This window comes from Ctenopharyngodon idella, chromosome 8 (assembly GCF_019924925.1).
Source record: "Ctenopharyngodon idella isolate HZGC_01 chromosome 8, HZGC01, whole genome shotgun sequence".
NCBI classification, from domain to species: domain Eukaryota; kingdom Metazoa; phylum Chordata; class Actinopteri; order Cypriniformes; family Xenocyprididae; genus Ctenopharyngodon; species Ctenopharyngodon idella.
In genome coordinates this window covers 24653330-24676699 of record NC_067227.1, presented here as the reverse complement: position 1 = coordinate 24676699, position 23370 = coordinate 24653330, and the positions used below count along the sequence as shown (strand labels likewise).

At 35.1% G+C, this 23370-nt stretch overlaps 1 protein-coding gene across 5 annotated transcripts in view; it reads left to right on the top strand.

Annotated features, from left to right (window-relative positions):
- slc44a5b (solute carrier family 44 member 5b) overlaps window positions 1–23370 on the top strand; it is a 36083-nt gene that overhangs the window by 10329 nt on the left and 2384 nt on the right. The window contains exons 1-23 of one of the 5 annotated variants that reach the window (XM_051903644.1): window positions 1176–1319; window positions 1712–1760; window positions 7264–7337; window positions 9647–9731; window positions 9886–9970; window positions 10089–10217; window positions 10896–10956; window positions 11638–11761; window positions 13372–13404; window positions 15333–15416; window positions 15503–15615; window positions 16945–17076; window positions 17236–17335; window positions 17458–17550; window positions 17715–17802; window positions 17964–18226; window positions 18340–18434; window positions 18697–18800; window positions 19008–19081; window positions 19565–19635; window positions 19845–19933; window positions 21748–21832; window positions 22165–23116. In XM_051903644.1, coding sequence (XP_051759604.1) covers window positions 1280–1319; window positions 1712–1760; window positions 7264–7337; window positions 9647–9731; window positions 9886–9970; window positions 10089–10217; window positions 10896–10956; window positions 11638–11761; window positions 13372–13404; window positions 15333–15416; window positions 15503–15615; window positions 16945–17076; window positions 17236–17335; window positions 17458–17550; window positions 17715–17802; window positions 17964–18226; window positions 18340–18434; window positions 18697–18800; window positions 19008–19081; window positions 19565–19635; window positions 19845–19933; window positions 21748–21832; window positions 22165–22280 — 2187 coding nt within the window. In that variant the 5' untranslated portion in view covers window positions 1176–1279 and the 3' untranslated portion in view covers window positions 22281–23116. Of the gene's footprint in view, window positions 1–1175; window positions 1320–1711; window positions 1761–7263; window positions 7338–9646; window positions 9732–9885; window positions 9971–10088; window positions 10218–10895; window positions 10957–11637; window positions 11762–13371; window positions 13405–15332; window positions 15417–15502; window positions 15616–16944; window positions 17077–17235; window positions 17336–17457; window positions 17551–17714; window positions 17803–17963; window positions 18227–18339; window positions 18435–18696; window positions 18801–19007; window positions 19082–19564; window positions 19636–19844; window positions 19934–21747; window positions 21833–22164; window positions 23117–23370 lie in introns of those variants that run through there. The other 4 variants (XM_051903646.1, XM_051903642.1, XM_051903643.1 and 1 more) reach the window with 4 other exon arrangements.

The window sequence follows — 23370 nt, the reverse complement described above, 5'->3', positions numbered from 1 at the left end:
AACCTTTTGGTGGTGTCAATGTTTTGGGAAATGTGATTTCCAAATAGAGAATCTCACATGCTTTTGACTGGAACTCAGCAGGACTTATTTAATAAATATGATGGAACTATTCATGAGGAGAAATATTTAATATCTGAATACTGAATTAGTCAATTTGGCTATTTTTAGAAAGAAAAACAAACTTTTTTTTAGCACAAAAACACATATTGATAGCGTGAAAATCTATATGTAATTTATAGTGCATTTAACATTGATATAAATCGTTTTCCACACAATATATAAAATACTATCATAAACAGCCATTCTTTTGCACATTGATGTTAAAAATTAAAAAAAAAGAAATAGATATAAATTTTTTTTATCCAATTAACTGAATAAATAATTGCCAGAGTAATCAATTATAAAAATGATTGCAAGTATATGTCTTTCCCTCTACTCTCGGCCTACTGATGCCTTCATAAACATCATAAAATTTTAACCAACCAAGCGGCTTAAATCAAGCTGGTTTGCTGGTCTTAGCTGGTTTCCCCAGCCTGGTCTTTTGGATGGTTTTAGAGGGGTTTGGGGACTTTTCAGATCAGCTGAAGACCAGTTTAAACCAGCTAAGGCTGTTTTTTTTTTTTTTTTTGTCTTCCAGAATGGCATCACTGTCTGATCTCCCAATTCAAGCCACCTAGGCATGCATCATCATATGTGACGCCTGACGTCTGTACACTCAGCTTACTGGCACTGATACTACCAGACTTACATGTTTGTTCTGTGCTGTCAAAACCTGCTTTAGACAGTCAGTCTATCCATTTAAATTTAAGGATTTTATCTATTAATTGTGTTAGTAGAACATCAGATGTTAATTAAACTGAGATCAGAAGTAATGGCATGTTTGGTGATGTACCAACAGCACTTTCTGAGTCTGTGTGTGCGCAAAGCTTTGAGCAGGTGGCTGCCATGCTGTTGTCTCATTGTGTTTGGTGTGTCAGTGGATGCTACCAATCTGAGCCGCGAGACACCAGTGCTGTTTCCTTTGTGAGCGTGAGCGAGAGAGAGAGAGGATAAGGAATGAGTGAAGGAGTGGATAGTGTGAGAGAGAGGCAGATGGAAGCAACGCAAACGCCCACCAGCCTGATTTCTCCTCCACCTCCTCTCGCAAACACGGCTTTGTGTGTAATGATTAACCGATTGCAGAAAGGCAAGAAGATACCGCCTCAGCCCTCATAGGAAGTGACACACGCACAGTAACATTATATAAACACACAGTGTCTTTGCTCAGAGAACAGTAAACATGACTGGACCGAAAGGAGGATACTACAAAGCAGAATTGGGTAGGAACTTATTGCAAATACTTTGACAAAGGGAAATGCTTTGTCTCAGAATTATTTGATGTGTTTTTTAAACTGTGGCAGGTACATGCTTTTGTTTGCCTGTGCTTTGTTATGGCTCAGATGCACTCCTAAGGAATTGTGGGGCTGTTCAGGCTACTTGATCGAGTGCTTTGTTTTCATGAGCGGCGGTGATGATCATTGTTTCAATGTGGGCTTGTTCTGATATCAGTTGATTTGTTTGCTCTTTGACCTGGTCAAAGCATGCCTATACATGGTTCGAGCTTCCTGATGAGAATAGCAAAAATATGAAATGCTTTTGGGGCGCTTGAGGTTTTGCAATTGTTATGTTCACTATTTGAATGTGATTGTGACACTTTGTTCTTGTGTTACAGGGGAGCCACACAAATTTGACCCCACATTCAGAGGACCCGTTCACAATAGGTAGAGTAAATCTTACTTTCTTTTGATGCTTTTTGGATTTTCGATTTCAGGCCGCATATATCACTTCATATGTCACTTCATGTACACGTATCCTTATTATTATTAGTAGTAGTAGTAGTAGTAGTATTGGTATATTGGTATTTTATTTATATATATATATATATATATATATATATATATATATATATATGTGTATATATGTATGTATGTATGTATACAGTCAAACCAAAATTTATTCAGACAACTTGAACATTTCATTCATTAATATAGTTTATTCACTATTGTTTAAAAAAAATGGTAATAAAATATGACAAGATCTCAGAGTTAAACTGTGTCAGAAAAAATTAATCTTAATTATGTCAGATAACACTTAAGCAAAACATGGTCAGGTTAAAGTGTCTGAATAATCTTTGGTTCCAAATTTTTATCAGTTTTACTGGTAGTCCACTGTATGAAGAATTTTTGGGTATAATATGTCACAGTTTACTTTATTTTGCTATCCTCACTTACATAAATGAACTATAGTGTCCTGCACCCACTAGTAAAAATATATAAAAAAAATGTCTAAATAATTTTTGGTTTGACTGTAAATATACTTATGTGTATGTGTGTGTGTGTGTGTGTGTGTGTGTGTGTGTGTATATATATATATATATTTAATTTCTTTCCAAAGGACAAAATAACAACAACTACTAACAGTTTTGTACATAAAAAATGCTTACATATCTAAATGGGGACTTCGTATTGACTTCCTATTGTTTTAAAATAGGCCAATTCTAACTACTGTAAGCGTACAACCCATCATCAAAAGTAACCCTAAAAAACAACTTTTGGTATTTATAGAAGTGAATAAAGCCATTATTTAGTCTTTGATGAATAATTTTTACTTTTAAGACCTCTACAAAGGAAGGTTATTTTCATATTTAGCTAACTTCTGGCAATATTTTGCAGCAATAATGCCCCCAAAACACACAAACACACACTCAATACGTTGTCCTTTTGTCTGTCCCTGATTTGCATGTGTCTGTTATTGATAAAAATATTGACTTCATTCATGGACCTGTCGCTCCGCTGGCCTGTTTCTCGCTCTGATCCAGAGCTGCTGGTGGATCAATGGTTAGTTCAGCAGTGATAGCGGACAGCACAGCTTTCACCCCACCGGAGCAGAGAAATCAATGACTGTTGCTCATATGTCTTGGGTTGTTGTGTCTCATTAACATGTGTGCTAAATAAGATTCAGAAGATTGTGAGGTAATTCTACTATTATTGGACAACAAGTCAAGGGTTTCAGTTTATTTTTGTTACTCTCTATACAAAGTGACCATCACAGTGTGCAGCTCAGCGTGTTTCTAATGGGGTTTTCCTGTGCTTAGTTTGTATTTGTAAGGCCTGGCTACTGCTAATTAGGGTTGACTGATGTAAAACGCTTAAGCTCTGTTGGGTTAGCACAGTGTGTGGAGCTTTTATTCAAAGTAGGGGTGCAACAGATCATAAAACACACAGTTTGGTTTATATTATGGTTTTTTGAGTCACAGATAGGATCATTTTTTGGATCAGCAAAAAGAAAAGAAAGAAAAAAAAAGGGGGGGGGGTGGGCAGATCTAACTTTGCTGTCCATTTATGATTGTAAAGCACTTTGGGTGCACAGTAGTACATAAGAAAAGTGTTATATAAATGCCTCATTCATATGTCCATTCAAGCATAAGGAGAAGTGAAAGAAGAATCAATTCAGCGTTCGTCCGCTGTCTGAAACGCGGCTTTCTTTGTGCGCTTTGAGTGTGTGTTCACAGAAAACAGTGTGAGTACATAGTTGAGTTCTCTTTTGCTTCTTCTTGCGCTTGAATGTTTCAAGTGGCAAGACTTAGAAACGTGTAAATGATAAACTTTCACTCTATGATAGTTAAATTTTACAACTATTCCATGATTCACATGCGTACTGAACCGTGGGGCCTGGTCCGTATGGATCACAGATCAACTACGATCTGTTACACCCCTAATTCAAAGTCCCATATTATGCTATTTTAAAGTTCTTAATTTTGCTTGGGGGTCTCCTACAATAGGTTTACATGCATCCAAGGTCAAAGAACACTTGAATTTTCTCATAATATACATTGCAGCATCACCTCTTTTCTTACAATGTCTGAAACGGTTCGATAATAATTCAGTCTCTGTAAAATCCTCCTTTCTGAGCTCTGATTGGTCAGATGGCAAAGGTCGGTTGTGATTGGTCTACTGCTTACAGCTCGTGTCAGAAACGAAACGCCCATTTCCATATCTAAATTTCACCTCTGGAGGCTTCCTCAGCACTTGCAAACACAGTGATATGAACAGGAACGATGACGTTTACCGTATCAATTTGAGCCCGAGTCCTCATCCTTTGTAAAAGCTTGCAAAGAGGATTTTCTTTCGCAGTGCAGAAAACAGTGTCTTCTCGACATGTCAACAACAGGAGGGCGCGTCAGATTAGACATTGTTCATGGGCAGCCAATGAAGACCACAGGCTGGCATTAAACAAATTTGTTACAAACCTACGTAGGTTTGTGCAGGAAGTAAGACTGGAATTACTGACAAATCATTTCAGCCAGTTCAGAATCAGGTTCTTTCTTTTGGGAGACAATAACTCCATTTATCGTGTACTTTGATCTTTGAAAATTTGCAGACCTTTTACATTCATACATCCGATAATCTTCTCCTCCAGTGCACAGAACTGCTGTGACTGGATCACTGAGAACCAGATCAGTTCGATCCAGTTAATTCTTTTCAATTTGTTCTTTTCGATCAACCTATAAATGATTTGTTCACAAATTATTATTGACTCGATCTGGTCACAGCAACTAATATTTGGTCTGTTCCTCACACAAAGTTATGATGTGACTTGCAATAAAGTGATATAGTCATGAGCGCTATTGTTATGGGTTTGTTTGTTTGTTTTTTCCTTTCATTTTTAGGTTTGCTCATAATGAACTGTCATTATATGAAAAAGAGTTGCATGAAGACTTGTGTTTTTGAACAAAATAAAACAAAAATAACAGCATTTAGGATTATTTTTGGGGGTAACTATACCTGTGACTAAGCTTTTTTTTTTTCCTGATTTATATTCTTAGTTGGCCAACTTTCCATCAGTCCATTAACAAAATCTCACCAAAAATATCGCCCAAGCTGTATTGCATTAAATGTCACTGACTCCCAGTAATGTGTCAGATCCACACCTTTGTGTGAAAGAGGCCCGACGGAACCGCCCACTCCCCGTCTGTGTTGAGTGGAATATAAATATAAATATAGCTCAGGAAACGCTTTTACAGGCGATACTGATGGAACTGTGGGTTTGTAGTTTACACATCAGACACATCACTCATTTCTACTGTCCTCCACATTAGCTGTCCACTCAAAGCTTCTGAGTACTGTGAGTTAGTGAGATTTGGTTTAGTAGAATCAGTACTAAAAGACTGAAGATGTCCCAGTTAGCATACGTATACTCTACACTACAAGTATGTACTTTACTGGTAATCCATGCTTTTGAGTGTGTGGTATTAGGACACATTACCACAACATAAAGTCTTGTCTAAGTTCTACAGACTTGTAGCGTAGCGTATTGTTTATATTAGCATCTAGATAACTCATTGGCTTAAAATTCACTATTACTTAAAGTAGGCATGAAACAGAAGTTGTGATAGTCTTTTCTTCTCTATTGTGACATATAACCGAGTGAAATATCTTCTTGAACAAGAAAAAATGTAGGGTGGGAATTGATTGAATAGTTGTGGTTTGCTATTGTTGTGATCTCATGTGAGTGACAGGTTGTCCTGCCCTCATGTGAAAAACATGTCATCAGAATGTGTGCGGATAAATCATTTGTAATAAACAGTGTTGGGGGTAACGCATTACAAGTAACTTGAGTTACGTATTCAGATTACTTTTTTCAAGTAACTAGTAAAGTAACGCATTACTTTTAAACTTACAACAAATTATCTGAGTTACTTTTTCAAATAAGTAACGCAAGTTACTTTGTTTTCCCATTTATAGACTGACACCTCTCCAGTCCCCATGTTGAGAGAAATCAGGAGTACAGAGGCGTTGTGTGCGCTGTGTGAACATGATGGTTATTCTAGACTAGTTCTAGACTAAATGTGAGCAAGCATATATTTATTTATTTACTTCTTCTCCTGCGTCCTATTCTTCTGCATTCCAGAATGGCAGCATCTATTCTGAGGCTTATTCATTTCACTTTTGGTGTGAAAGGGCTTTTACATTTGCCTAAAACAGAACAAAAATAAACAAACAGCCCAGCCGAGATGAGGAAAAGTAACGCAAAAGTAACGTGTAACATTACTTTCCATAAAAAGTAACTAAGTAACACAATTAGTTACTTTTTTAGGGAGTAATACAATATTGTAATGCATTACTTTTAAAAGTAACTTTCCCCAACACTGGTAATAAATACTGCAATATTGCATAAAAAACAAGACTTGGTTAATTTTTTTTTTTCAGTATATCTTCTAGGCATTTTTACCTAAGTATGTTTAGTGTACAATGATTTAGGATGCACCATCATTATAATTTTAGTATTATTTATATTCTATTATAGTATTTATTAATAATTCATTATTTTTTTATTTCAGTTTTATATTTAATAATATATATATATATATATATATATATATATATATATATATATATATATATATATATATATATATATATATAAAATATTTAATTTTATATAATATATTTAATAATATATAAAAACTTTTATGTGATTTTGTCTTTTTTTATTCTTTTCTTTTTAATTTCAATTTACCTACAATTTATTTTTTATATTTTATTTTATATTATTGTAGTCATTTTAGTACTTCAACTTAAACTTTTTTTTATTTCAGTTAGTTTCCAAGGCATCATTTCTCATTTTTATTTATTTTTATTTTCTTTTAAGTTTATCATCTAATTATTATATTTTATTTCAGCTTCATGTTGGTTAACAAAAACTATTTTTAATTAGCTTTAGTTTTAGTTAACATTAGTCATCCCCTGTGCACTACTTCATTACTTCCATACTATTTAGGCTGGATAATATGCGAATGCAGCACATCTGTTAATCTCTTCGTTGCCCTGCTGTGACCTCACCCTTGTTTCCTCTGTCTGCAAATCTGTTATATAGACCAGTTCTTTTCAACTAGTTGGTTGGCACTCAAAAATGGGTCACAAGTCTGATCTGTTGGGGTTACAGTCAGCATGGAAAAAACAATAGCAAATACAGTATATGTGTGCTGTGTATATATAGTTGTATTTTTTAACATTGTTGTAGATAAAAATGTTATTTTTTTCATAGATTGAGTGTTCACAATAGTTATAAGGTTTATTTTACAACATTTGATTAATTAAGAGATTATAATTCATTAAAATAATTATCAAAAATACTATTATGAATGTAAATATACTGTGATTTATTCATTCAGTGCTCTCATTCTCTCCCTTACATTCTGTCTTTCTCACATTCCCACTGCAGGGGCTGCACAGACGTGCTTTGCTGTGTGATCTTTGTCATCGTCATCCTCGGATACATCGTTCTGGGAACAGTGGGTGAGTTACACTCATTAATGTGTGCTTCAGCAGAGAGGGTTGCGTAATGCGGCTCATGAATCCAGTGCTATTAAGCAGCCAAATAGAAGCGACGGGGGAGCGTCAGTCGTAAACAGCAGCCTAATGCGGTGTCATTATGTTCAGTTACACTGCCCTCACCGTATGTGGCTGTTTTTATAAGGACAGTCATTTAATCCATTCTCAAAAAAAGCAAGAGAAGTCACACGAACCCATTCATTCACTGTGACGTTTGATAGCTTACATCATTCATGGTTTAAATGTGGAGTCTGTGGTTAAAACTGTCAGAGGCTCTTCTCTTGTGCCGTTTCTGGGAGACTCACAGCTTGCTGACTGTTGGATATGTCTGTTTTGGAAACATGCCACCGGTGTTATATATATACAGTGGCGCCCAAAGGTTTTGCATTGAAAATCTGGGATGCAACATCTAATTTTAAAACAACATTTTTAGTTTTTTAGAATTTTAAAATGGGATCATGTGACACTGAAGACTGGAGTAATGGCTGCTGAAACTTTAGCTTTGCCATCACAAGAATAAAAAGCATTTTAAAATACAAAACAAAAGTTATTTTAAATTGCAACTATATAAAGTTAAAGTGTATATTTAATATATATTTATTATATATAAAATAGTGTGTATGTATGATCAATTTCACAAATTTAATTTTTTATATATATATATATATATATATATATGGTTAGTTCCTGTCATTGATTCTGATTGGTCAATAGCTGTGTTTTTTTTTTTTTTTTTATTCACGATAAAACACGGCTATGACCGCTTCACCCAACGGTTCTGTGTATCACTACACAACACCCTTAGCAACCACTCTTAGCAATGTAAACTGTATGTTCTCAATTGATATTGTTCATTAAACTTACTGTATTATGTAGAAGAGTGTTGTGAGAAAACGATCGAGTGAGCGAGTTTATTACCTGCATTCAGATTTAGCATTTTCCTTTAGTCCTATGTTCATAATAAAAAATCTGTTTAAATGTCCGATGTATTATCTTGTCCTTTTAACAGTTAAGGGGTTTTCCCGTGACTGACAGCACTAGTCAAAGCATTTGTCAGTTGCGTCTTGTTCCGTGTTCACTACAATTCAGTCTTTTCAATGTAAAAGTCTTCACTACTGACTGACACACTCATAAAGACAGTCTTTGCCGCCATCTAATGGCGTAATAATGTAATTTCTGTTGCTTTTCACGGTCAGGGACTATTTTTTTTTCTCCGGCGGAAGGAAGGCTTTAGTGAAAGTTAACTTCATGAAAGTTGCATTGATACATATTTTTGGCGTTAATATTTGTATTGTGTGGTAACCGTAACCGTTTTATAACTCTGCTTCGCGTCATGCCTAACAACACCCTTTAGCCGTGGCTTATTCACGATACAGCACAGCCTCTCGTACCTTATTACATATATATATGAAGTAATAAGTGAATTTGTGAATTGATTTCCTTCCATTGAAGCACAGCGTTCTTTGGATCATTCTCAAATCATGCTAGATCACATGATCATTATGTTTTAACAAACTTGTGGAGTTCAAGCAGCTTGTGTGCTGCTGTGGTTATAGTAAATGGGACAAACCAAATACCAAGACATTCTGAAATTGAGGTTAATTTTTCAATTAGGCTTATTCATTCAAATTATGATACATATTCTTTAGTCGTCTCAGACTTTTGGACCCCTCTGTACATTTTGGGTCTGTGGAGTGTAAGGCTTGCTGTTTCTCCCAGTGCTTTTTCCTTTCTCACACTGATCTCATTCCACTTCTCTCTGATGCCTTATTGGTTTAATCCTGACTACGCTAAATTAATATGACTGGCTTTTCTGTTGCCCTTTGAAGTGCACTGACATCTCATGTGACCCTTTTAGACTTGAGGTGACATTCCATGACCCCTGAAGCTCAAATTCACTTTTCCATGCAGACTTAAGTGGAGACAATTAAATAATCAGGCAGAATCATTCTCCACAGAGCTGCAGTGTGTTCGATTCACTGTGCATTTGAATCGCTCATGTTAAATTACATAAAGAGCCTCTTGTGCTCTAAATTAAATATGGGGTTTCACTTTATTTTTAGTTTGTTTTTCAGGCATCTTTTCTTGTTTGTCCTCTTTGCTTGTGCCTCTTCCTGCTCAACAGGAACAGTGGGTGTAGTTTCAGTGCCATAAAATACTGAGGTTGCTGGTACAAAAAAATAAAAGACTGTTTTAAATGTGTTTTTTTAATTATAGAAATTATTTGAGATGCCTGATTTAGATGACATTGCTTGTGTTATATTTTTTTTAAGCTTGGATGCATGGGGATCCCCGGAAAGTGGTCTACCCGACAGACAGCTATGGGCAGTTCTGTGGACAGCGGGATACTCCTAATGCGTGAGTATGAGTCAGAGAGGAGTGTTAAAGCAATTATATTTTAATTAAAAAACTAACATTACATTATATTATATTATATTATATTATATTAGTCATTCATAAGACATTTAGGTTTCAAAGCTGGATTGAAACACCTTCTGTTTCTTCCCCACAGAAATAAAGCCATATTATTTTACTTCAATATTTTACAATGTGCCAATCCTACAGTCCTCATTAACCTCCAGTGCCCTACAACTCAGGTAATACAGACACTTTTGCAAACTGTCTGTCATTCTTTCTAAGCTAGATTGCTCTGTATTATAGCACGTCTTGTTTTATTTGTAGCTGATGTTTCTCTTCCTCTCTTGTTCACCTCAGCTGTGTGTATCCAAGTGCCCAGATAGATTTGCCACATACATTGACATGCAATACAACTATAGACGCAATAAGACCTACTGGGAATACTACAAGCAATTCTGCAAGCCGGGATTCAACAATCCTGATAAGGTACCATGTGGATATCCATAAGAACCAGAACTTCGTTTAAATTCAGAGATGATAGAACAAAAACATGCACACTGGCTTTTGATAAAAGTTTGAATATTCTTGAAAAAGTCATGGAATTTTAATATGTATTTTTCCCCCAAGCCATTGAAATGAATAAAATATTATTCATTCAAAGTCATAGACATATCTATAGTGAACATATATAGGCTATATATTTATATATTTTTCATGTTACTCTCTGCTCTAAAATATTTCTTTGTCTAAAAATTGCTAAAGTCTAAATGATTTATTAGCAAGTTGATCTGAATTTCACAAATGCTTGGAAAAGTCATGGAAATTTATTAGTTAAAAAGAGGGTGAGAACCATGTTATTTCTGGAGGAATTTGTATGCCTAATTATTGTCAGATACTTTAGCACTTGTGATGACGATGGTTCATCTTAGCAAGCCGATATGTCAGATGTATCCTCCAGCAGGCGCCACATTTCCTTTGCGTGTCAGTGCGTAAATGTACTAACGCAAACCGTCAATGGTCTAATTCTGCTGAGTCACTGGATTTTCACACATGCACATTTAGCCAGGCTTGACAGACTGGAGAGATATTGTAGAGAGCAGAATGCTGTATAAGGATTGTTTTATTAAAATATCTTATTTTTTTGTTTTCTATCGCATTTGGCAGGCGGTTTCTCAGGTGCTACGGGATGAAGATTGTCCCTCAATGATTGTGCCAAGCAGACCATGTGAGTTTTTATTTAAAAACAAATATTTTGGGAAGAATGCATAGTAAAAACAATGCTTTCTGTCCTAAAATGTTTTGTCTTGGTGCAAAATTTCATTCCAATAAATTTAAATGCACATCAGCACTAATAGTGTTTCAAGAGAATCTCAAAAGTTTGAGGAGTGAACTAGTTCCAGAACAAAGAAAACCCAACGTATATGTGTATAAGTGCGCTAAATTAATTCATTTTATATATATATATAATTTTTTTTTTTTTTTTTTTTTTAAATGTGTGTTCACATACACAGACATATATTAATCAATCTGACAGCTCTAATGTGAATATGAATAGAAACTTGTGCAGCAGGAGATCAAGAGTTTCAGTTCAGGCTACTGGACCTCTTTGAAGCCATCATACATGCTTCAATGTACACATTGTGAGTAATATAAGAGATTGAAAAAGAGACAATGTCTCTGGCAAGGCTGAGAAGGTCACTGTGTCCTCTCCATATCGGCAGAGGAGGCACAGAATGATACAAAACCCTGGGATAGCTGCTGCTTATCACCTCTTAGAAATTCAGGCCTTGAAGTCAGGGTGAAAACACAAGTGCAGACAGACACAAAGCATGTCCTCAAAACAACTTTTGAATACTGTATATAAATACTTAATGTTAATTTTGCTTTATTCTTTACTGTCTTTCAGTTCTCCAGAGGTGCTTTCCCGATTTCATCACCAGAAACGGGATGTTAACTGTTGCAAACCAAACAAGCTTCAAAGATGGACATGGTAAAACCAGAAGTGTCGTCGATCTGAGAGATGCGGCAAAGTAAGATTCACTTATTAGTAGGGCTTAGCATCACTCATTTAAGGTTATAGCCTTCTACCAGCCTGTTTAATAGCTATTGAACTGATGCTGCACTGTCTGTCTGGCTCCAAAATAGCTCTTATTCAGTGTAGGAAGACTAGTTAGGCATGTCAAAACAGCCATGCTGTGACATATGAGCTTAGTTATGACAGTGTATCTCTAATATCAACTTTAATAACACGTAACATTCTGTTGTCAAATATTGGTATATAATGACCGCTGAACTATATCATTTACATACGTTGTTATATTGCATATCATTTAAAAACTGCTAGTCTCCATTACCACTCCATGGTCTCCTTCTCACATACTCAACATTTCATGTCTATTTATGTATTTATTTGGTTAAGTTGCTGGGCTACAAGTGAAATAATATACAACTAGCTGGTCATTAACACACACACAAAAAAACCCACTTCACTTTACATCAGGGTCCTAATCACCCTGTCAGAGTTTATATGAGTCCGATTTTAAATGAGTGTACACTACTGTTCAAAAGTTTGGGGTCAGTGAGATTTTCTTCATATTTTTGAAAGACGCTTCTTATATGCCAAAGTCTGCATTTATTTGGTCAAAAATAGGTATTTTTATAAATATTAGTATAATTTAAAATAACAGTTTTCTATTTTAATATATTTTAAAATGTAATTTATTCCTTTGACGCAAAGCTGAATTTTTAGTACCAACACTCCAGTCTTCAGTGTCACATGATCCTTGAGAAATCATTCTAATATGCTGATTTGGTGACATTTCTTATTATTTTCAATGTTGAAAACAATTGTGCTGCTTAATATTTTTGTAGAAACAATTATACATTTTCTTCAAGGATTTTTTTCAGGATTCTATTTCAAATAAATGCTGTTTGAAAGTGTTAATTTCTCTCTCTAATAAATAAATAAATAAATAAATAAATAAAAAATAAAATAAAAAAGACTGATCCCAAAGATTTGAATGGAAGTGTGTTTAATATTGCATCTTGATGTTAAAAATATCTGCTTTTGTCTTGGTAGATACAACAGGTAAACAAATAATACAGTTATTTCTAACATTTGTTCCTAAATATACTATCTCTCCATCCAGGCAAGAGAGGACAGTTTTATCTGGGTATGACATTAGGCCTTACAAAGGTCAGAGAAAATCTGGCCTTTTAAGCCATGCAAATAAGTCAAGCTGTGCATGTTTGCATGAGTTCGCTGCTGCCATAATAGCACTGATGTAAATGCCTGGGGTGAAAGGTCACATGGGGTATATTCTTATTTTGGCAGGCAGGTTTCTTGTAACTAATAGACCACAGGACGTGTTCTACGTCTTTAGCCGTTGCTTTGCATCTTGCTACAATGTAAAATTTGTTAAAATATTTCCATCTAGCTGTTTTTGAATGCAAGAATGTGTCCTGTGTGAACAGGCTTTAACCAGTTATACTTTTGGATTGAGTTTCACTCACAAAAACAAGCACTTTTATGCTATAATCTGCTGATGCTTTTTACAACTCTTTACCTGATTGCAGAAAGCCACAGTTTTTGCTTCCCCTGTGTGTCTTTTGTAACATGCTCAATGCTTCTTTTTTGTAGCAAAGTTACAGCCATGCAGCAAGGAACAGAAAGGTCTTCATTTCTTGTCAGCTTTGAAACTTGACCTTGTCCTTCGCTTATCTTCAAACTAACCTCCCTCACCACACATTCTGCACCTGCAGCATCTCAAAGAATCTGTAGAACAGAAAAAACACCTCTCTCTGTTTTTTCCCGTCATCAGAACTGAGGTCATTGACAAAAGCTCACTGCCTTTCAGATGGCTGTCTGCTGAAAGAGCTTTTAAGAATATACAGTAGTTGCAAATGTAAAGAAGGAAGGAAGGTCGTTTTGCAATGAAACCAGATTGGTTGTTTTCGGCCATGCAATATTGAGCGTAGGAGTTTGAAATGCAGATGACACCAACTTTCTCTGCTGTTGAGAAAGAAACACACTTTTCATTAGCATTACTTGGTAATCTCTGTTACCCAGTGTTTGGAAGTGCCTAACTAAACCTAACTATATTTTTTAGTATGACAGTAGCAAGCAGCAAGCTACTTTTTCCAGCAAGTAGCGGTATGACATGACAAAATGCTGTGGGGTTTTTTTTTTCACACTCAGGTTTACAGCCAAATGAACTTCCACAGTCTCTCATATGAATCTTTCACATGATTCTTTGAGTCCATGTGCAGATGTTTGCACTGCATTTTATCGTAGCAATATACAGATATTCTAAGTTGTTTTACAACAATTATACAACATATTTAGCTAGCTAGCTAAGTGTAGACTACTGCATTTATAGTAGCTTCACTGTTGTTTAACTAAACTACTTTAAATTTAGTAGCTTGTAGCTTGACAAGCTAATAGCTTCCACAACACTGCTGCTATCCTTTTCAAAACTACCTTACTTCTGTACAAATCAATAAGCATCAAATATTCATGTAACTAGCTTACAAGTAATAAAATCAAATCCATTAAGTACACTACCATTCAAAAGTTTGGGTCGATTTTTGTTTTATGTTTTTTGAAAAAAAGTCTCTTCTGCTCACCAAGGCTACATTTATTTAAACCAAAAATACAGTAAAAACAGTAATATATTATTACAAATAAAAATAACTTTTCTATTTTATATATTGTAATTTATTCCTGTGATGGCAAAACTGAATTTTCAGCATCATTACTCTAGTCTTCAGTGTCACATGATCCTTCAGAAATCATTCTAATATACTGATCTGGTGCTCAAGAAACATTTCTTCATATTATCAATGTTAAAAACAGTTGTGCTGCTTAATATTTTTGTGGAAAATGTGATAATTTTTTTAGGATTCTTTGATGAATAGAAAGTTCACAAGATCAATATTTATTTGAAATAGAAATGTAACATTATACGGTAAATGTCTTTACTGTCACATTTGATCAATTTAATGCATCTTCGCTGAATAAAAGTATTCATTTCTTTAAAAAAAAAAAAACTAAAACTTTTGAATGGTAGTGTATATACAGACATACATAGAGTGTGATATATTAATTTTTATTTTGACCTGAATGAAATCGAGACTGTGATGGTTAGAAATAAAGTCCAGAGACTAAAAAAAAAAAATTTGAGAAAATTAGATGTGATCAATGACCTTTTAGACAGAACGGCTTATTGTACAGACTGTACTTCTGCCTCTCACAGCATCTTTTTCAGTTGTGTCAGATAAAATAAACAAAGTCTTAACCCTTGTCCTTCACTGTGCATGAAAAAAAAAGCCTTTTTTCATGAATGGAGGGCAATAGAACAAACTGATGTCTTCTTACACCGGTAACACTTGTGTGAAACATCTGGTAACACCTGTGTGAAACATCCACTTGACCCCTGTTGAACTGTAGTGTGTCTTTGCTTCTTAGTTTCATGAAAAATGGACAGTATGTGGCACGTTTATGAGAGAGAGACACAAACCTCCTCATATACTGCTCTGTACAGTCAATAAAGTTGAATGTGCAGTTTTTTGTTTTTTGATGGTTTTCTTGCTCTTTTACAGTGGCATCACCAGCCTGTTGGATGCAAAGGAAATCGGCATCAAGATCTTTGAGGATTTCGCCAGCTCTTGGTTTTGGATTCTAGTGTATGTATTACATTAGTGTTTGACCTTGAAACTAAATACAACAGATTATTTTGTTGTAGCTGATCTGTTTTTATGGTTGTTTTTAGTGGTCTGGTGATTAGCATGCTGGTCAGTCTGATCTTTATTCTGCTGCTGAGGTTCACCGCTGGCGTTCTCTTCTATATGGTCATCTTCGGGGTCATCGCGGCTGTGGGCTATGGTTGGTATTGACTATAGAACCCTACAGACCAAAACTCAAAACTAAACTAAACCTAACTCATATGAATCAAGCTGATTTTTCCAAGTCTTCTGAAGAAACACAATCACTTTATATAATGAACAAATTTAATTAAAAGTTTTATTCACATAAATAATATTATGTGAATATACATAGTGCACTCAAATATGGTAAAGGAAAGTTCAAGCATCCTTCCTTGACGTGCAAGAACCAATGAGGTTCTTTCTCGTGTGTTACCAGCACATTTTAGCTTCCACAAGAACCAATGAGGTTTGTTATTGCGCGTCATGCAAGTACGGTTTTGAAGCGTCAGAATTTGACAATGGAGGGACAGAAATCTCTCTGATTTCATAAAATATATCTTTATTTGTCTTCCAAAGTTAAAGGGTTAGTTCACCCAAAAATTAAAATAATGTCATTAATTACTCACCCTCATGTCGTTCTAAACCCGTAAGACCTTCATTCATCTTCAGAACACAAATTAAGATATTGTTGATAAAATCTGATGGCTCAGTGAGGCCTATTGAGAGTAAAGCCATTCAAACTCTCAAGGTCCATAAAGGTACTAAAAACATATTTGAAACAGTTCATGTGAGTTCAGTGGTTCTACCTTAATATTATAAAGCCACAAGAATACTTTTTGTGCCCCAAAAAAAACAAAATAACGACTTTTCAACAATATATATATGGGCCAATTTCAAAACACTGCTTTATGAATCTTTTGTTTCGAATTAGTGATTCGGATCTCCTATCAAACGGCTAAACTGCTGAAATCACATGACTTTGGTCCTCCGATCCACTGATTCGATTCGTAAAGCTCTGAAGCAGTGTTTTGAAATCGGCCCATATAGATATTGTTGAAAAGTCTTTATTTTGTTTTTTTGGTGCACAAAAAGTATTCTTGTCATTTTATAATATTAAGATAGAACCACTGAACTGTTTCGAATATGTTTTTAGTACCTTTATGGACCTTAAGAGTTTGAATGGCTTTGCTCTCAATAGAGGCCTCACTGAGCCATCGGATTTCATCAACAATATCTTAATTTGTGTTCGGAAGATGGACAAAGGTCTTACGGCTGTAGAACGACATGAAGGTGAGTAATAAATGACATTATTTTCATTTTTGGGTGAACTAACCCTTTAAACAAAAGTCTTATGGGTTTATAAAGACATGAGGGTGAGTAACTGATGACAGAATTTCATCATTTTTTTGTTGTTGAACTATCCCTTTAACTAAATGATTTGTTTGATAAGTGTGTGAATTTCTCTACACTATGGGTTCACCCACTGTGTCCTGACTGTCACTTACAGGAATATGGCATTGTTACTGGGAGTACAGTTCTCTCAAGGGGAAGCCGGACTCTGATATCACCATCTCAGACATTGGGTTCCAGACTGACTTTCGGGTGTACCTGCAGCTGAGTCAGACCTGGCTCATATTCAGTGAGATTTCTTCAGTTATTCCAGTAGACAAGTATTTGTAGTGCAGTTTAAATCAAATAATAAATCTCAAACCAAGCAATGCACCTGCACTGTCAAGTTGATGAAGGTTATGAAAAGTTCAGTTTGATGGAAGAATGACAGCTTGATATTTTACCGCAGTGATCTCCTTGGCTGTCATTGAAGCTTTCATCATCTTAGTGCTGATATTCCTGCGGAACAGAGTTCGTATTGCCATCGCTCTTCTGAAGGAGGGCAGCAAGTTAGTTTCTTTCTCTTTCTCTTGTTTAATGCCGGTGCATGTAAATGGATAGAATAGATAAACATCTGAAACAAAGCTGTCAAATGTTGTTTTGTTTGTTCTCATCTCTTTCTTTCCTACAGGGCGATTGGCTGCATCATGTCAACACTCTTCTATCCCATCATCACCTTTCTGCTGCTGGCTCTCTGTATCGCATACTGGGCTGTTACAGCTGTGTATCCAAATCTCAATTTAATTGAATGCTGGATTAAGATTAATATAAAATATCTTAGATATATTATATTATATTATATTATATTATATATATATATAATATTTTAAATGACAGCCTTCAGCTTTAACTTGTTTGTATTTTAGTCTCCTTAACCATAACTTTCAGGTTCCTGGCATCATCTGGCGATGCAGTCTATAAAGTAATGTCAACACTACCTGACTGCAAGTATACCAATCTCACCTGTGACCCAGAGGTAAGCACTAATCCTAATGTAAAGCAGTAATGTAACAGTCTGCTTAACCAGTGTACAGCTTTTTATTGTACTATGTTTGAGTATTGAGCCCATTTCTATTGATTCAGATCTGGTAACTGTGTCATATTGGTGATTGTCTGTGTCTCTTTGATGTGTTTCAGACCTTCAGTAAATCAAACGTGACTAAACTGTGTCCGGGCTCCCAGTGCACATTTGCTTTTTACGGTGGGGAGAGTTTGTACCACCGTTATATCTTTGTACTTCAGCTCTGCAATTTACTTGTCTTCCTCTGGCTGGTGAATTTCACCATCGCTCTGGGCCAGTGCACCCTCGCTGGGGCTTTTGCCTCATATTACTGGGCCTTGAGGAAGCCAGAAGACATCCCACCTTGCCCCTTGGCTTCATCATTTGGCAGGGCTTTAAGGTATGTTGCTATCGATGCTTTTAGAAGCTTGTAGGTGATTGTGTCTGTGAGTGTGAAGGGCTGTTGGACTGAAATGAAATGTTCACTTTAATCACATTACAATGTTATTCCAGGTATCACACGGGCTCTCTTGCATTTGGAGCTTTGATTCTTTCCATCGTACAGTTCATCCGGATTATTCTGGAGTATCTCGACCACAAACTGAAAGGTATAAAATTACATTCAAATTTTCATTTGTAACTGGTTTGGTGAAACTGTATTTTCTATATATATATATATATATATATATATATATATATATATATATATATATATATATATATATATATATATATATATATAATATATAATACAGCCTTGGTAAACATTAGAGATTTCTTTCATAAACATTAAAAAAATGACCCCGAACGGTATCAGTATAGAATACATTGTGAATAATGATGCTGCTCTTACTTCTGTCTTTGTCGCAGGTGCTCACAATGCATTTACACGCTTCCTGCTGTGCTGCCTCAAATGCTGTTTCTGGTGCCTTGAGCACTTCATCAAGTTCATGAACAGGAATGCTTACATTATGGTGAGTCATCCCACTTTTTCTAGGTGCAGGCATTTCATAACTTTATTCTATATATATATATATATATATATAAACTAAATGCCTTTTGAGTGCAGATACTTTTAAATAGTTTAATTTAAGCAGAAAAGGCAATGTTAAACCCGAGTTGTGGAGACAGACCGACTGATAGGTCTGTCATTTATTGTTCCTTCTCCTTTTATTCCTCAGATTTCAATATATGGGAAGAATTTCTGTGCCTCAGCGCGAGACGCTTTCTTCTTGTTAATGAGGAACGTTATGAGGTAAGACTGAGACATTCCTAATGTCATTGTCAAGGTGTGAAGCTGCAAGGACTTTCTTTTAAACACACCTGTGCAATAATTTGTTCCAGTTATTGTGACATTTCAGAGATGTTTTTAGAATGTTATTGTTGAAATGATTTTTGTTCTTGCTTCAGTATTATCAAAGGATTTTCAGTCAAATTTCAGTAAATGTTGCCTCCCTACCATAAAAGAAAGCATAATTGTGAAAAATGATTTCAACAATATTCGATTAATAAGTCAGACATGAAAAAAATAATTCTCACACAGCTTGTATTTGGATAAATATCAATTACATTGTGAATTGTTTAAATATTCCATATAATTAAGTATCTAATTTATGTAACAGTTCTAAGATTTTTTATTATTCTGTCTCTCTCTCTCTCTCTCTCTCTCTCTCTCTCTCTCTCTCTCTCTCTCTCTCTCTCTCTCTCTCTCTCTCTCTCTCTCTCTCTCTCTCTCTAGAGTTGCTGTTCTGGACAAGGTGACTGACTTCCTGCTGTTCTTGGGCAAACTGCTGATCTCAGGGAGTGTGGGTGAGTGACCCTTTTATCTGTATCATACAGACAGGGAAACATTAAGACTAACAAGAGTCTGAGGACTTTAAACCAACGCACACAGACACTGCATGGACCTACTGCCTACATATGCACATAAATTAAACTATAAACACACAAATTATTGATGATGTCACATTGTTTGCAGGATCTTTTTGTTTGCTGATGTTGTGAATGTTTTTCTGCAGGTGTTCTTGCGTTCTTTTTCTTCACCCGCCAAATACCAGTAATCCAGGAAGAGGTGCCGTCATTAAATTACCATTGGGTCCCTCTACTGGTGAGTGAAAGCATTACAGTATGCTTGTGTTGTGGAAATTATGATTTTATTTTTATAAAGATATTTCTCAGATTTCATTCTTCTGCAGTCTTTAAGACTGATTTATTTATATATATATATATATATATATATATATATATATATATATATATATATATATATATATATACAGGTGCTGGTCATATAATTAGAATATCATCAAAAAGTTCATTTTTTTATTATAAATTATTTTTAAAAATGAAACTTTCATATATTCTAGATTCCCTACATGTAAAGTAAAACATTTCAAAAGTTTTTTTTTTTTAATTTTGATGATTAGAGCGTACAGCTCATGAAAGTCCAAAATCCAGTATTTCAAAATATTAGAATATTTCCTAAAATCAATCAAAAAATGGATTTGCAAAACAGAAAAGTTAAAGTTCTTTAAAGTATGTTCTTTTGTGCACTCAATACTTGATCGGCAGGACATATTACAGCAAATGACTTGCTCCTAGCACAAATTACTGCATCAGTGAAGTGTGGCATGGAAGTGATCAGCCTGTGACACTGCTGAGGCACTATTGAGCCTTCAGATCATCTGTATATTGTTGGATCGACTGTTTCTCATCTTTCTCTTGAAAATATCCCATAGATTCAGGTCAGGCATATTGGCTGGCCAATAAAGCACAGTAATATCATGATCAGCAAACCACTTGGAAGTGGTTTTTGCACTGTGGGCAGGTGCTAAAGTCCTGCTGGAAAAGGAAATCAGCATCTCCATAAAGCTTGTCAGCAGATGGAAGCATAAAGTGCTTCAAAATCTCCTGGAAGATGGCTGCATTGACTTTGCACTTGATAAAACACAATGGACCAACACCAGCAGACGTCACGCCCCCCCCAAATCATTATTGACTTCAGAAACTTCACACTAGACTTCAAGCAGTTTGGATTCTGTGCCTCTCCAGTCTTCCTTCAGACTCTGGGACCATGATTTCAACATGAAATGCAAAATTTACTTTTATCTGAAAAGAGGACTTTCGACCACTGTTCACTGTCCAGTTCTTTTTCTCCTTAGCCCAGGTAAGATGCTTCTGACATTGTCTCTGGTTCAGAAGTGGCTTGGTAGTCCTTTTCCTGAAGATGTCTGAGTGTGGTGACTCTTGATGTGCTGACTCCGGCTTCATTCTACTCATTGTGAAGCTCTCCCAAGTGTTTGAATCGGCTTTACTTGACAGTATTGTCAAGCTTGCGGTCATCCCTGTTGCTTGTGCACCTTTGCCTACCCAATTTCTTCCTTCCAGTCAACTTTGCATTTAATATGCTTTGATATTTCACTCTGTAAACAGCCACCCCATTCAGTAATGACCTTCTGTGACTTACTCTCTTTGTGGAGGGTGTCAATGATTGTCTCCTGGACCATTGCCAAGTCAGCAGTCTTCCCCATTAGTGTGGTTTCAAAAAACAAAAGATACCCGGATTTTATACTGTAGGGATGGTCATTTAATGAAACTCAAATGTAAATATTCTAATATTTTGAGATACTGGATTTTGGACTTTCATTAGCTGTACGCTCTAATCAACAAATTTACAAAAAAAAACTTTTGAAATGTTTTACTTTACATGTAGGGAATCTAGAATATATGAAAGTTTCATTTTTTAAAATAATTTACAATAAAAAAATGAACTTTTTCACGATATTCTAATTATATGACCAGCACCTGTATATATATATATAAACACTGCAATTTTCCATTTAAAAAATAAAAAGCAAACAACAATTTTTCATTTTGATTTCATCGTGAATTTCTCTTGTAATCTTTTCTTTCTATACACAGACTGTGATATTTGGATCCTATATGATTGCACACGGATTCTTTAACGTCTATGCCATGTGTGTAGACACATTGTTCCTCTGCTTCTGTAAGTACACCTTATTAAATCTGCAATATTCACATACTGGTATGTGTGTTTGGTAATAAATGCTGAACATTATGATGTTTTCAACTTAAATACATATGCACTGGTCTTCCTTTACCTTTATTCTTCTTTTCTGCGCATGATCTTTTCTGTTCTCTATTTATAATCCTATTGTGATCTTTATGTAATTATTCTTTTCATATCTTCTTCTCAAACTGCAAGACTGCTCACTAACTCTTTCTTCTTTCTTTTATCTCTTTTCTCTTGCAACACTGTGTCTTTCCTCCTTCACTCTTCCATTCTTCCGTCGTCTGATATGCCGGGACACCCTTCAGGTGAAGATCTCGAAAGGAACGATGGTAGTCCTTCCAAACCGTATTACATGCCTCAAGGCCTGCACAGGATACTTAAAAAAAATGACCAAGCAGGCAAAAAGTATGCTGTGTCCTGAATCTGTTACCTCAGTGGGACGTGAAGAACAGTGGTAGTACTGTAGCACGCTGCATCTCTCCCGCTTCTGGGATATGGAATCAGGAGCCCATAGCATTTATAGAAGCGATCTCCTCTCTGCACTCTCTGCTGATACTGACTGGCTCTTGCTATACTTTTTTCCTGTACTTTTTCCCTTCCGTTTCTTTTTGCTGATATTCTGTCCATCATTGCCTTACACATTGTTTGTCTTCTGGAGCAAAGTAACTGATTTAAAGTCTGATAATATTCTAGGTAACCAATTATGAAAGCAAGTTATTCTATATATTTATTCTCTAATGAGAAAAGATCTTGTATCTTGCTGTATCATTGTCTTTCTATACAGCCGTTTGTTTTCGTGTCATTTCTGGTTTATAAGCTCATGCAGTACATAGTATGTGCATGTGGATGGATTGACTCTCAATCCATGGGCCACATGATTTTAATATTAACTTTGTGATAATCTAATGGCAAATGCTATTGTATTGAAGGAATCATAATAGATACAGTGTATATTCTCTTATAACCATGTTTTGATAGAATCTATGAATTTCCAGGTGTTCTGATGGCAGTATTTAGTAAATGTGCCTAGTTTAAAAGGAAGAGTACTGCTCTCCTTTGGTTTTTTTGCAATCAATCTGAAAGTTTTTCAAGTTCAATTTATAAAAGGAACATAAAAGCCATTTTTGTAATTTTGTAATGTACAGACAGTTTTGATGCTGCATCTACTCTGTGAAGTACAGTACAAGTTGTCTTTTAATGGGGGAAAGTTTTGTAAAAATGTTTTTTCCAATTAGAATAAAGCTGAACTAAATATTATTATTGGTTTTGATTTTTTTTTTTTTTTTTTTCATTACATTCTCAGTTTAAAATAATTATATATATATAATATATATATATATATATATATATATATATATATATATATATATATACACATACACACTACCAGTCAAAAGTTTGGAAACATTTTTGAACGAAGTCTCTTATGCTCATTAAGGCTACATTTATTTCATAATAAATACAGAAAAAACAATAATATTGTGAAATATTATTACAATTTAAAATTATGG